Genomic DNA, 14160 nt, shown 5'->3' with positions numbered 1-14160 from the left:
AAGAGGGAAGTAAAAATGTTTTTGAGTTTGGTTTCAGGCCTCAACTACAGAAAGAAAAAGTGAGTGAAGTTCCCTGAGTAACTTTCAGAATTTTCTCCAAAAAGTTGTCTAGTCATGTTACATACAAAGTCTATAGAAGAGTGCAATTATTTTTTTAAATTTCTCAGCCTTCTTTTCACTAAAAGAAAGTGTTTTATCTTAAATTCAGTAACTCAGTTTACAGATTGAAATGATTAGTATCTATAAATGCCAGAAAGAAATTTTGAACATATTTATTCTTCTGTTAAACAGTCAGATACAGGATCTTCATTCTGGACAATGCTATGAGGCCGACACATGACACAGTTACAGTCACTGTGCTAGTAAGTATGCAAAAACACTGCTGATGAGTGCTTCTGCAGCACAGGAGCTGTGGAAAATGTGTACAAAACATCCAAGAGCAGAACTATAACTGGGACTCTTCTCCAGAAATCTGTATTTGCACATAGTGAGATATCTGTGGTTATTTTTGGCTTGTATCAGAAACATGGAGACACATCACATGTGAATATTACAGTGGGAAAGTAAGCAAAGCATTTTCTCTTCCATAGGACTAGGATATGACCTTGAGCTTTTGGATGTAAGTATTTGACACCTGGTGTATTATTTCATGTTTGCTTCTTCTGTCTCAACAGAATTCCAAGGGAATTGTCGTTAAAAAGTCAGACCAGAAAATAAACACGGTGTTTGGTGAACACTTTGATATACCTGACATTGCTGAGTATGTTACTGCTCTGTCTTCTGCATCAAAACCTGTAGATTAAGATTTGTAACTGCTGAACTTCTTGACTTACCTTTCAGAATTGTCTTTCTTTAACCATGGGGCACATATTGAGCCTGTGATCAATATATTTTTACCTTTAAGCGCCTCATCTGGGAGAGATGAGTCCAGAATTTACTGTTAATATGCTGCAATTAGCAAAATGTATCCTGGTAAAGAACAATTTAACAAATTGCTTTAATATCTGCTCAAGCATATGACTGCATTCAAGAGAGCACTTCTACAAAGTGTCATTAATTCTCTCTGATTTCAAACAGTCAAGCTTTTACTTAATATTGAAGGTCTTCTGGCATGCTAGGTTGATTTTGATATCTCAGTGAAGGTAAGCTGTAAGAAATATTTGATGAGTTCTCTGTTTCTGCAGACTTTTCAAAGGTAGTGGTTTGCAAATATGTTATCTTGCACTTCCTCATACTTATTTTTAGTGCTTCCTAGGATACTTCAAAATATGTTGCTGGCTCCTCCCAGCAAAAAGAAAGCCATTAATTAATTAGGGATGAGATCAAAGCAAGAAAAATATTGTAATTCAGTGATAATTTATATGTTGGCATCATAAAATATCTGAGGAATTGTAATTAATTATTTTCTGCTGAATCTGGACTTTAGGCCTGGAACTTGGAAAATCAAAGCCTGGTTTCATCAACATGAAATGTCGAATGTTTCCACTGAATTTGAAGTTAAAAGATACGGTGAGATATATAAAATTTGCATTATAAATATAAGAAGTTTACACTATGTGTTGAAAGACACAGTGCAGTAATTAAATCTGGCTGTAGTTAGGCACTAAGGGCAACTTTCCTGGTGTTTCAGTGCATCATTGTTATCTCTGATGCACAGAAGAAAAACTCTGGGTTTGTGTGGCTTCCACTTATATTTAAAAAAATAAACACCTCTGTTTTAATACAGATTTAGTAATTTTTTAACACTTTTTTAACATTTTGTCACAAAACATTTGAAGGGCTCTCCTACCACAGAAAAAATATAAATGAGATGAGTTCCATTTTGAAGTCATTGCAATTCTGGGTAAATTTTGCAGTGAAGACTACGACGGAAAAAAAAAAAAAAAGCAAAAAACAGCTGCCCATTTTGTCTCAGTTGAATTCAGTCAGGAAGTTTATTAGAGTTATTCCCATCCTCAAAGAACATTTTTTTAAGGAAAATAAGGGCCCTTTGAATAAAGTAAAAATATAAAAATGTGGCAATTTGGAATGATTTGATTTTTGTATGCTAAATTATACCTTTTTGTAAAACTAATGTGGGTTTCATTTTTTTTCCTTTAAAGATAAAAGAAAACCTTGAGACTTCATGAAAATCTCAGTTTAACAAAACTGATTTTTGCTTAGTGGGGGTAGCAGAATAGTGGAGATTACTGCCTCCTCTCCAAACACCTGCAAGCAGGAGCAAATCATTCTGATCTACCTGCAGGAGCAAATAGTTTGGTTTTGTAGGAGCAAATTCAGTGTGATACAGCTGATGCTGAGGAGCTTGTATCCACGCTCAACCCATTTCAGGGTGGGTTTAGTTCAGCCTGCTCCCAGTCCAGGGCACTTCAGGTCCATGAGCAGTCTCAGTGTGTGTTGACACATGTCAGGAGTTTCAGGTATGTTTGAAACCTACATGTCATGACCTTTTGTCCTCTTTTTTTTTTTCATGCAGAACTTCCAAGTTTTGAAGTCAAACTCATCCCACTTCATCCATACTACCACATCTGGAATGACAGCTTTGTGTTTGATATCGAGGCAAAGTAGGTGTGCTCAGAGCCAGGCTGGTTTAGGAGGCTGCTAAGCAGATAAAGTTTTGTGACTTCTTCCTTTTTCTTGTCATTAACAGTGAACTAGCTTGTGGCTTTACTTGGATCTCACTAATCTCATATACTCTGTTTTCACCACTGATGTGAGACATCAGTGTAAAGTGCTACCTGGGTCCAGATCATGGTGATCAAGCTGAAGCAAGATTTTCTGAATATTTCAGTTTGCTAGCAAAGGTGGCTATTTAGGATTCTCCTCTGTTTTTCTAAGCAAGGTTCCAGGCAAACTGATCACCTGGTTTTCATTACACTTTTTGAGTTTAAACATTTAGAAATGTTCTAAAGCTTTCAATGTGCTACGCGATCCGAGCAGAGCCGGATTCAAGTTTGGGTATGGAATTTTCTCAAAGCACAGTGAAGTCTGTAAGCAATAAGCTAGTGCTTGTTTGAGGGTACCAATTTATGTAGGAAGTCTTCCAGGTAGATAAACACAATTAATTGGAGGAGTTTCTGTGGCCATCACTTCAGCATCACATGTCCATTGCAGCACAGCAGTGCACTGGTCTGGGTGTGCCATGGCTGCAGAGCTCTCAGACTGGCCAGGCCATGGGGCAGGGCTCAATGGAAGATGAGTTACATCTGGTCCCATACCAAATTAGAATGGCATCAAACACAGAGTAACTAAGGAAGGCAAACGATGAAAATGTAACCCATCAAAATATTTTTAACAAAGATAATTTTTTCGTTATTGAATTTTCATGTTTCATAAAAGGGGGAATGCTAAGAAACTGCCTGTTAGGAGAATGTCTAAATCAGAACTTGATACCTTTGGGTTTTTTTCTTTTTCTAAAGAGGAATAAATGTTATGAAATGAGAAGAGTCAGGTGGAAGCAGCTGGCCTTCTTTCACAGTTGGGAGAATTCTGTTCAAAGGAATGAGGGCTGTTGGAGTTCTGCCTGCTGTCCTTGGCCATGCTGGTCCTTCTGTTCCCCAGCACACCCTGAGAGAGCAGACAGAACCTATATCTACCTCCTTGAGCTTGCCTGAACAAACTCAACCCTTCTTATGTCCTCTTGATCACCTTCAATTCTTTATTTGGTTCTATTGAATAATTACTAGCTTTAGTCATGATCACTTGATATTGTGATACGAAGTGATTTCAAATCACTGGCTTTAGTATTTTAATCCTTTCTAAATTTTTCTCTGTGCTATTGAAGCACTCTATTTTGAATTTATGAACTTCCTATATATTTGACTTGTTATTAAAATCATAATTATTTAAGAAGAAAAATTGGCATTCAGTAACTGGATACCATTCCTTTCCATACTGGAAAATGTCCTACTGGTGCTACACAGGCCTGCATGACTTTCATCAGCATATGGAATTCCTGATAATTGAACTTATTTGTCTGAACTGGCCATGCATGGGATGAAGTTACTTGGTGTAATTGACTATTGTTTCCCATTTATTAGCTCTGGCATTTAATTGCATTTTTGTTAAGAGCTGCCTCTCCATTGGCTTTATTGGTATAGATCAGTGCTGCTGATCAGGTCAATTTGAAAGAGGCTTTGTTTAAACAAAAATAAGCCATTACAGGACTGAGGTGAAGCAGGATTTCCACAAGCAAAAGATAACACTGCAGCTCTGATGGGTCTCACATAGCACGTCGCACACTTGGCAGGACTTCCTTGAGTACAGAGCCGGGTGCAACCAGATACCCTATCCTCTCTCCCCATGACCTTTATAAAATGTTCAGGGGTGTCCTGGCCAGATGCCAATCTGGAAAATATTTCACTTACAAGAGGAGCTTTATGCCATACTGGCCAAATCTGTATGAGCAATGTGGGGCAGAGGATGTCCACTCTAGCCAATGCAGGTGTTAGAATATCAGCAGGTAGGATCTTCCTGCTTTAGGTCTTCAGAGGTACCAAGTATTTCATATCAGTCCCTGAAATGCTTCTCTGATCCATTATCTGTTATGCTCTGCTCCTGAGGTGTCTCCTACAAAGGAAGCAGCTGTTCAGCCAAGCTACATGGGATGAATTGTGTAAGACCTCTCTGTGCAACTGAAGTTCTCATGAATTTGTTAAAAAAAAAAAAATCAACTCCAGCGCAAATTTTATCAGATGATGTCTCCCCATGTGATTTTACCAATGTGATTTACTCTATATATATCTTTGTATTTGAAATCACCACTTGGTACAAAGATCAGTAGAAGTTTTCATGGCTGAATTACAAGAGAGTGGGACTAAATTTAGTTCTCAAGGTGTTAGTTACAAATGGCATGCCTACAAACATTCCAGTGTTTTTCCAGCATAAAATGATTAGACTTACTTATGTTTGTTTTTTATTAAGATAATGATCCCTGTCCTCACTTTTCTTCCTTCCAAAGACATTCTTACGGGAAAGAAATTCAAGGTGCTGCGTATGTTCGATTTGGTATAATTGATGAAAATGAGGACAAAATATTTATTCCAGGCCTGGAGCAACAGCTATCAGTAAGTATTCAGTGGAACTACTCTGATTCATCTCACCTAAGCTGAATAGTGTCAGAAATTCTGGAAACTTAGAAGTTCATAATACTGTAGCCGCGATAAGAGCAGCACTTTTTTACTTCTAATGGCAACAAACCAGTAAGGGCTGTCTTTTTCTTTTTTTGTTTCCTTCTCCACTTTTTTTTTTAGATCCAAAATGGAAGAAGAAGAGTTACTTTAAATACACCACTTTTGGAAGAGAAATTGAGAAAGAGTATTTCCACTCTGGAAGGGTTTCATTTATATGTCGCTGTTACTACCGTAGAAACTGCAAGTGAGTACAGCATGGCTTGATCCCGTCTATAAGATTGACATTGATCTTTCTCTGGTGTAATCTGTTACGTGGGGAATCTCGTCTCCCTGGGTGCATTTTTGCCACAAAGCTTGCTCATGCTGTAGGGAATTAACTAGAAGAATCTTAGATGGAAAGCAGCTGCTCAAGATCCAAGTTGCAGAAGATGATATTAGGTAATGTTAACCCTCACCAATAGTTGAAAATGAAAACAAAATCTTTCAGAAAACCCAAGGTATGCAAGTCCATCGTCAGTGTCCCTACAGCAACACACACTGTTTGATATTAACAGGTGGTGAGATGAGGGAAGAGGAGCTCAGCAGTGTGAAGTTTGTGAGATCTCCTTATGCTGTTGATCTGTCTAACACCAAAAAGTATTTTGTGCCTGGAGCCCCATTCTCTGTTATGGTATGTAGTGCTCTGACTGTATCCATTTGCCTCCACAGCAATGAATTTATATCTGCCCTCTTTCCTTTTCTGATTCACTGTGAGCTCTGTAGGATGGAGACCTTCAAGAATAGGTCCAACACAGAGCTATTGTTTGTTAGTGTCTGGTTTTTCTCATTTCTGTATATTCAGAGCCTGAACAGCCAGAAAATGCTGGTTTTCTGTTCTAGAAGTTACTGGTGCACTACAGGGTTTTATAAAACATAACAATCTCCTCCTCACTTTCTTATCAAAACATTGAAACCAGAATACTGTAACAAATTAATCCCACATCAAATTAAAATTATGAAAAGTAAAAAAGGGTATTGCCTTTTAAAAAAATGCATTTAAATTTATGTGGCTTGAAACTTCACACCTTCATTTCTCTAGAGTTAAAGTCAGAAATTCACCTTATAATAGTTAATGATGAGTATCTCTGGGATCTGCTTAGACCAAATAGATGCTAAGCAAAAATCTGAGGCATTTTGTAATCTAAAATCAGACTTTTACCTTAACTGAATTCCAGACTGAGTCAATTGCTATCCCCTTTTCACAAAGCTTAAATTTTTGAATGCTGGTGTGTACATTTTTATATTTTTTCTCAGTTTATAAAAATTATAAATTATAATTGCTTTTTGTTTATGGGCATTTTTTAAACACGGGATTTCCTTTAAACAACAGAATTTTTATTTTTTTTTTTCCAATAGGCATCTGCCACTTCAGTTGATGGTGCTCCTGCTGCCTTCCTATTTATCACTGCCACTGTTACTTTGCCTGGAAAACCCCCAGTGAAGAAGACTGCCTTCTGTAATAGAGAGGGTCTGGTCTCCATTACATTTGACATACCTAGAGATGCTCAAATGCTTGAAATAAAGGTAAAGGAAATGCAAACATCCATGTTTAAAGGTATCTCACTGAGAATTGCTCATAAGACTGTGATAAATGACTGTGAAGATGATCACTTTTCATCAGTTTAGCACAGAGGGTGGAACATGATCTCTTCATTTCTTACACCACCTGCAGATCCTTGTCCAAATAGTGTAAGATATATTGGAGAAGGCCTGAGGGATGTCTCAAGTGAAGGACACACTTGTACATCAGAGCCTTGGGAGTACATGCATTGATTATAATGGTGCATTTTTGTGTTTTGGATGTCCATTTGCCTGGCTTGAAGGACAGAAATGGGACTGCAAGGAATATCACCATACAAAGTGATAAAAAATTATAAGAAGAAAGTGAAGGAAAGGTCCTGAGCAGTGCAAAGTGTCAGTTACACCTTTCCACTCAGAAGGTTCAGTTATGTGGACAATATAAAACGGGAAAAAACTTGTCTGAATACGAAATCACATTGTGATTTTTGACCCATTGATTCCCACTTAGAGCTGAGGGTGAAAAATACAAAATGTAGATATAGCAAGAGGCAAAATGGGGTGAGAGAATGAAGTAATTAAAATCCTGGGGTTTGGTGCTAAGCTCTGCTAATGAGGTCCCAGCAATTATTCCTCTTACTTCACAGCATTTTCCAAATAACCTGGCACAATATATGAATTATTGGTGACACTATGCACTGTCTTCTGTGGGACACTTTACTCACTCTGGCCTTTTCTTCCCTGACAGGTAAAGGCTGAAGAGGGTAAAGAAAGGTTAGAATCACCTGAAGCCAGTATTAGAGCTGAAAGATACCAGTCAGCTTCCCCAAACTACCTCAGCATCACCATCCCACACACTGTTGTGGCACCTGGAGATACCGTACCCTTCACCTTGAATGATATCCATCAGTCTGGCAGTGGAAACATTGGCTATTTCTATTATATGGTAAACACAGTATTATCATATCAGTAATTTCTTTTAGAAATTATGCAAGCTGGAACATTTACCTAGTTACTGATACAAGGGAAAACCAAGGGGGTCCAGCAAAGGGCAAGTGAGGTGATGGGTGTTCTGGCACACCTGACCTACTGACAGGCTGAGGGAACTGGGCTTGCTCAGTTTGATGAAGAGCCTAAGAGTGAGTTAATAGCAACCTAAAACTACTTGAAGAGGAATTAAGGCATAGTGGAGACAAGATGTCCTGGGCAGTGCCATACAATGTAACAAGGGGCCAAGGTTAAAAATTATGGCCTTGAAGATTCATTTTGGAAAAATCTATGCACTAGTGATGAGTGCAATATTGGAAGAGATTCCCCAGACACTTGAGGGGTTTTCCAGCCTTAGAAAAATCCAACACTCAACAAGAGAAAACCTCACCTAGTCTTACCCTGGTCATGTCTCAGAGCAAGTAGCTAGACTATTGAGATCTCTATACATCCTTTCCAGATATTATTTCTATGATTCTGCTATTTTTTAGATGTCTGTGCTTATTTTTGGTGCGTGTAAAGTGCATAGTATTTATTTTGCTGAATGAGACAAATGTGTTTGTGGGTACATTCCAAGAATTAATCTGTGGAATGTGAAATGTGTTTAATCCCCTTCTCCCTCTCCTTGTCCCAGTTTCCCTTGGCAGCCTAAATCTCACAGGATAAGTGCCATGATATCAGTTCCCATTTATTTAATAGGACTCTGATATATTGGAACAACTGTATCCCTAGGAGTTAAGTTTAGGTTTGGGGCTTCATTTTCAATGGCTGATGTATCACAGGGCTGGAATTGGTGCTACCAGGCTTTGGGAAGGTGTAGTGCTGGGCAGGCAGGACATGTGGGAGGGATGGTGGCAGACACTGCTGGAGCTTAGCAGTGAGGGTGTCTCCCAAACTTTGGTCGTCTTAACAAAGGCAGTGAGGATTTCAGGCCAGGCTGTACTATGCCTCGGTTTCTTCCTGAAATCCACTCACTGTGTGTTTAGGAAAGCTTCATGCATTTTGTTCAGGGAAGAGCACTCTCAGTTCTGTCACTGCCTGGTTTTCATTCCTCCGACCACCCATGAATATGGTTAACATAGGATGGAAGAAGTTAAATAGTGAAAGATGGGCTTAAATCAGTTAAAGACCAGTCTGTGGTACTTTATCCTGAAACCTTCTGCTCCAACTCTTTTACACCATCTGAAAGATTCAGTACTGATTGCAGATTAAATAATGCTGATATCTTCCTGGATGTGACGACCGATCATTGTAGAAGTCAAAATTTAGACTACTATCTGGGTACCCCTTCTCAGGCTGTAAGATCGAGTGGAAGGTGACAGATTTGTGCTCAAACCTGGGCCACAAGGCCGGTGTAGCAGAGATTCATCACCACAGTATGTGGGTCTCCTTCAGGTATACAGCTTGGCAATCAAAACTGCTAATGCCATTAGAAGAGAATACATTTTAAACAGTAATTGCCTCAGGGAAAGAAAGAAAAAAAAAAAAAAAGGTAAAATTATGCAACATAATTACCTTTCTGGGGCATAGTTACAGTATTTGATTTCTCTTTGTTTCTGCCTTGCAGGTTGTGGCAAAGGGACAAGCTGAGCTTCTGGGAAGGGTCCCATCCTCAAACAAAGTAATAACCCTTAAAATTACCGAGAAGATGGTGCCTGCCTTTCGGTTTTTAGCCTACTACTTCATTGAGAACGAGGGCCAGCAAGAGATCATTGCTGATTCTGTGTGGGTGGATGTCATGGATGTCTGCGAAGGAAAGGTGCTTTCAAAACTTATGGCTTCTGTTGTTGCATTCCAGAATTTAAAACAAAAAAACCAAAAAAAAGCATGGGGTACTGGCAGAACAAGTGCAGGCCTGGGCTTATAAAGTGAAAGACATGAAATTTTTATAGAAAGGGGGTCATGCCAAAAGGTAGAGCTCAGAAAGGCTCCCAGATTGTGCCAACATTCAGTATTCTGCAAGACACCTCTTTCAGTTCCCCATGATTTCCCTCAGTGTGAAATAACTGCACCTAAGTACTCCAAAACAGGACCACAGGCAGAAACTCCACAAAACAGGAACATCTCCCAGCCTCTGATTTGAGCCAGTCAAATGACAGTGTCCCTGTCCCTGACATCAAAGAGTCTTCACTTTTTATTAACAAATATGATACTTTTGTTTCAATTTTTTCTATTTAGATTAAAGTGAGAACAGAGCAAGACACATATGAACCAACAGACAACATCAATTTACAGATTGAAATGGACCATGCGGGAAAAGTTGCCTTAGCTGTGGTTGATAAGGCAGTTTTTATTCTGAATAAGAAAAATAAGCTTACAGCCAAGAAAGTAAGATATTTGTAAGAAGAAAATATCACATCTACTAGTCAAGCGAATTTTTCCATGACTAATGAGAGGATCAAAATGTAATTAATGGCTATTAATTGCTTGGACTAGGCTTTGCTAAACTTGAAAATGCTTTTTTCTTGTGCCATTTTGTATGTATTTATAATGAATGGCATGTTTAAGATGAGTATTTAAGATGGGGATTTCCATCCTATGGCAGACAAGTTTATAAATTTAAAAAAGCATGGCTTCAAAGCACTCCCTAACTAAAACTTCCCTCAGCTTTAATCTGCTTCCAAGTACAGCTTGCTCCACCAGTTTGTCTTGCTTCCATGAATCAAAGGCTACAAGATTTTTTCTGATATATGTATGAACCCTTTACAAGCACATGGAGTCCATCCATGCCATTTTATTTGGCAGGTATTTAATGCAATGAATTCATATGATCTTGGATGTTCTGCTGGTGGTGGTGCAAATAGCATTCAAGTTTTTACTGATGTTGGTCTGGCTTTTATATCAGACACGATTCAATCCAGCATGCGGGAAGGTAAGCGCAATCTGCCCTTTAGAAATTTGTGTAAGACCACTGTAGGTCTGGGGAGACTGATTGCTTAAGAGATCAGAAACATTTTTACTGTGATATTGTAAAATATCCTTTGCCTTTGGATTTTTCATCTTGTGCTCTTGCACCAGATGCTGGCAGCTCAGATATCCCAGGTGGTGGGTGCTGGTCCTTTGGTGACCACCTCAGCTGGGGCAGGCAGCAGTTGGCTAGGCTGGAGGATTTGTGGGACTCTCCCTCCAGCTGTGGGTCTTCTGTCAATGAGATGGGTCCTGAGACAGGTCTTCATGAATGATGTGAATGATCAGGTTGTTCCTGTCATGTCATCGTGACCAAGCACTTTTGTTCTGCCTTCCCAGGATATAAATGCCTCCAGAGCACCAAAAGGCAGAAGAGATCTTTGGATTTTCAGAAAAAAATGTCAGGAATTGGTATGTCTGCTCCTTTGGGTGGCCTGAAAATCTTAGCAGGGGGAGGCAAAAGGGTGGGATGCCTGGAATCTAGGGAGCAAGAAGAGATGACATGGTGAAGGATGCCAAGATATTCTCAGTTCCAGTTCTTTCATTACTTGACATAACCTAGCACAAGTGTGTGCACTATGCTGGCTGGTGCATCATTCATCAAAACAGCTCAAAAAACAAAACCAAATTATGCCTATAAATGGAAACTAGTCTGCTTTGTAATCCTAAATGCAAAGCACTTCTTTAAGCACTAGATAACATATCATGTCATCAGTAACAACTTTGAGGTTTTTGAAATTATTGTATGGTCAAATGTTTCATAAATCCTATCTTTTTCTTAACATTCTGCTTTGAAGCTGTGCCAGCTTTGGTACTTTGTGCTACAATTAAGAGAAGAGTTAGTATAGAATTTGGTATAACATGTCAATTTGTGCAATTTTTTTTTCTCATTTTCTTGCCAGAAGGCACAAAAGGCTTAGAGTTGGATTCTTCCTTACTTTTAAAATCAGACTTTTTACTCAAGAAAGAGAACACTAATATTGCTATTTCTATTAAGAATTCCAGCCTGCAAAGAGGATTCAGTTTTCAATTCAGTCTGACTGTGAAGAAAGGTCTTAGAACAGAATGTCTAGGATGCCACAAAGCCTATGCTTTCCTCCTGAGTTTGTGGACAGTTTCTAGGATGGACTATTTTCAGGGTCCCAGGCTGAAGCTTGGCTGTTGCAATGGAAACTAATGTTAATGGCAAAGAATGACTGGAATGAGCACAATGAACACCTTTACACTCATTTCTACTTACACAGCGCTAATTCTGGGCTTTAATTCTCTTGCAGCCAGCAGATACCAAAACACTGCTCTACTAAAATGTTGCCAAGATGGAATGAAATTAAATCCCATGAGGTTTTCTTGTGCAAAAAGGCTGGCAAAGGTGTCTGGCTCCCAGGAATGCAGGAGAGCATTCCAGGACTGCTGTGAGAAAGCCGCAGCCCTCAGGAGGCAGGCGAAGCAGAGGAGCAGAGTGGGCTTGGCACGACGTAAAGAGCAGTGGCATACAACTCTGCCACTTTTATCCTTCTTGTGGTGGCCAGGGAGGGTCAAGGAGCATTTTAGTGCTGTGGGGCTGGGGAGGGAGTTTTCACATCAGCATTTCAGAGAACCCTGGTACAAGGCAGCAACCATGTGACATTGCATCTTCATACCTGTGCACTGGGGAGGTGGGAGTGGGATGGGATAACTTCTTGAGGAAAGAAAAGGCAGGAATCACCTTAGCCATTGCTGACCCCTCCAGTCCCATAAAGGAGCTGGTGGCCCCTACCCACACCCCAGAGAGGCCACAGACAGCAGAGTAGGAGAGGCTGTGGTTTGTCTGCATTCAGGGCTCTAAGTGGTCTCAGATTTATGACTCTTTTTAGTGGTACTTCTATTATAACACTCAAACACCTCCAAAATGCTGCCATGAGGAAGGTCCACTTTAGCCAAAATAGTTTTGTCTCTTTCTTTTCCTCTCCCTAAAGTCTATCTCTGACCACACATTATGTGTCACTTCATGTTATAAAAAGAATTTACTTTGCATCTAAAATAATTCCATTATGAATGTAATTTCTGCTACCATCTCTCACAGATTTCCCCTTTCATCCTCTCTCTGTCACAAGTATGGGTCAGTGGGAACATCTTTGCTAGCCTTGCTACAGGGGACTGCTTTCTCATTTGGTAGCATATAGCAATTGAAGTTGGGAAGACAAGCTATCTTTCTGTTCTGTGACAAACTATGGTCATTGCTTCTCTTTTTTCAACATTTTTACTTGAATGTGCAAGATGAAACACAGATGAAATCTTTTTCCTCAGAGCATTTTTTGTGCTCTGACAAGCTGACTCCCTGCAAGACAGTGTAAGGTCATCAGCCAAAGACTTCCAAAAGAAACCTCGCTCCTGTTTTGCAGAATACAACGAACAGGAAGAATTGTTTGATGAAACTTCTGTCAGCTTGCGCAGTTATTTTCCTGAGAGCTGGTGGTGGAATTTTGAAGAAGTAAAAAGCCCTGGAAAACACAGGTACTGTGTTGCATGACTAGGTGACTATGTTTAAATTTGTACTGTCAAATGTATGTAAATATCAGCTTTATGTAGTATCTGATGCAGAGGACTTCAGAGTATTTGAAAGCACTTTGCCTCCACAACTGAGGGAAGAAGTTTTCCCCTTACAATACTCAAGCCTCATCAAATGACAATGTTTACATTTTATGCATGCTTTCTAATATGTTTTATTTTGTGTTTTTCAGTGTAAAAAACTTTGCTCCTGACTCTATAACTACCTGGGAAGTTCAGGCAATAAGTATATCTCCTGAAAAAGGTATAAGTATTGGATATTATTGGTTGTTTGTTTCTTTGTAGGGATAAATAGAGAATGTGTATTTTTTAAAAGAGAGATACAATGGTACGTTGACAAAGAATCTGAATTGAAAAAACTCAAATTGTTTTGATCATAATATTTACTTCTCTCTTTTCTGCCATGTTGAAGCCCAACTAGAAGTTAAGGTATGGATTTATATTTATAAAAGCAACATGAAGTAGGGTCTCAAGGATGATGGATCCTACAGTCAAAACTGTCTTTTATTCTTCCCTCTCTATCAGCCACCTCATTTTATCTTCTACATGGCCAGGAAGCCACAAGAAAGGCAGCAGTAGTAACTCCACTTTGAATAATTCTGGGACCAGATTCTGTCTATCTCAAAGCAGGAACCTCTGTGGCCCTAAGGCAGAAAAGAACACCAGGAAACCAGCAAAGAACCAGCCAAGGGCTGGACACCAGAGAGCCCAGGTTCTCAGATGCTGCCCTCTTGGGAGCTCCTGGGAGTTGATGAGCACCACACAGGATGGACAAAGAGTCTATCTTTTAGTACCCACTCCCCTTTGGAAGGGGAGGATCATCCAGGGGTGTGCAGTGATGGCCATGGAGTTTATTTTCAGAAAGAAAGGAGGGGTCATTTTGTTTAAAACAAGAAACAAAACAAGGAAAAAAAAAAAAAAAGGAAAAAAGAGAAAAAAACCTTGGCCACATTTCTCTCACAAAACATACAAACACTTCTGCCGAGTTTTACCTGTCAAAAACCACAGCAGTGACTCCTGGGGGCAACCT

General features: G+C 39.4%; 1 protein-coding gene across 6 annotated transcripts in view; it reads left to right on the top strand.

Annotated features, from left to right (window-relative positions):
- The window catches only part of LOC111945366 (complement C4-A-like), a 51243-nt gene that overhangs the window by 14421 nt on the left and 22662 nt on the right, over nt 1–14160 (top strand). For 3 of the 6 annotated variants that reach the window (XM_023948187.2, XM_023948062.2, XM_086881445.1), the window contains 16 exons: nt 292–362; nt 675–760; nt 1427–1509; nt 2477–2564; nt 4961–5066; nt 5253–5376; nt 5687–5802; nt 6528–6695; nt 7438–7635; nt 9244–9435; nt 9855–10004; nt 10422–10548; nt 10923–10994; nt 11858–12058; nt 12965–13076; nt 13304–13374. In XM_023948187.2, coding sequence (XP_023803955.2) covers nt 292–362; nt 675–760; nt 1427–1509; nt 2477–2564; nt 4961–5066; nt 5253–5376; nt 5687–5802; nt 6528–6695; nt 7438–7635; nt 9244–9435; nt 9855–10004; nt 10422–10548; nt 10923–10994; nt 11858–12058; nt 12965–13076; nt 13304–13374 — 1965 coding nt within the window. Of the gene's footprint in view, nt 1–291; nt 363–399; nt 620–674; nt 761–1426; nt 1510–2476; nt 2565–4960; nt 5067–5252; nt 5377–5686; nt 5803–6527; nt 6696–7437; nt 7636–9243; nt 9436–9854; nt 10005–10421; nt 10549–10922; nt 10995–11857; nt 12059–12964; nt 13077–13303; nt 13375–14160 lie in introns of those variants that run through there. The other 3 variants (XM_086881446.1, XM_023948247.2, XM_086881447.1) reach the window with 3 other exon arrangements.

Source organism: Cyanistes caeruleus, chromosome 3 (assembly GCF_971803275.1).
Source record: "Cyanistes caeruleus chromosome 3, bCyaCae1.hap1.1, whole genome shotgun sequence".
Lineage (NCBI taxonomy): Eukaryota > Metazoa > Chordata > Aves > Passeriformes > Paridae > Cyanistes > Cyanistes caeruleus.
The sequence above is the reverse complement of the archived record's forward strand: the minus strand, read 5'-3'. Positions and strand labels throughout refer to the sequence as shown.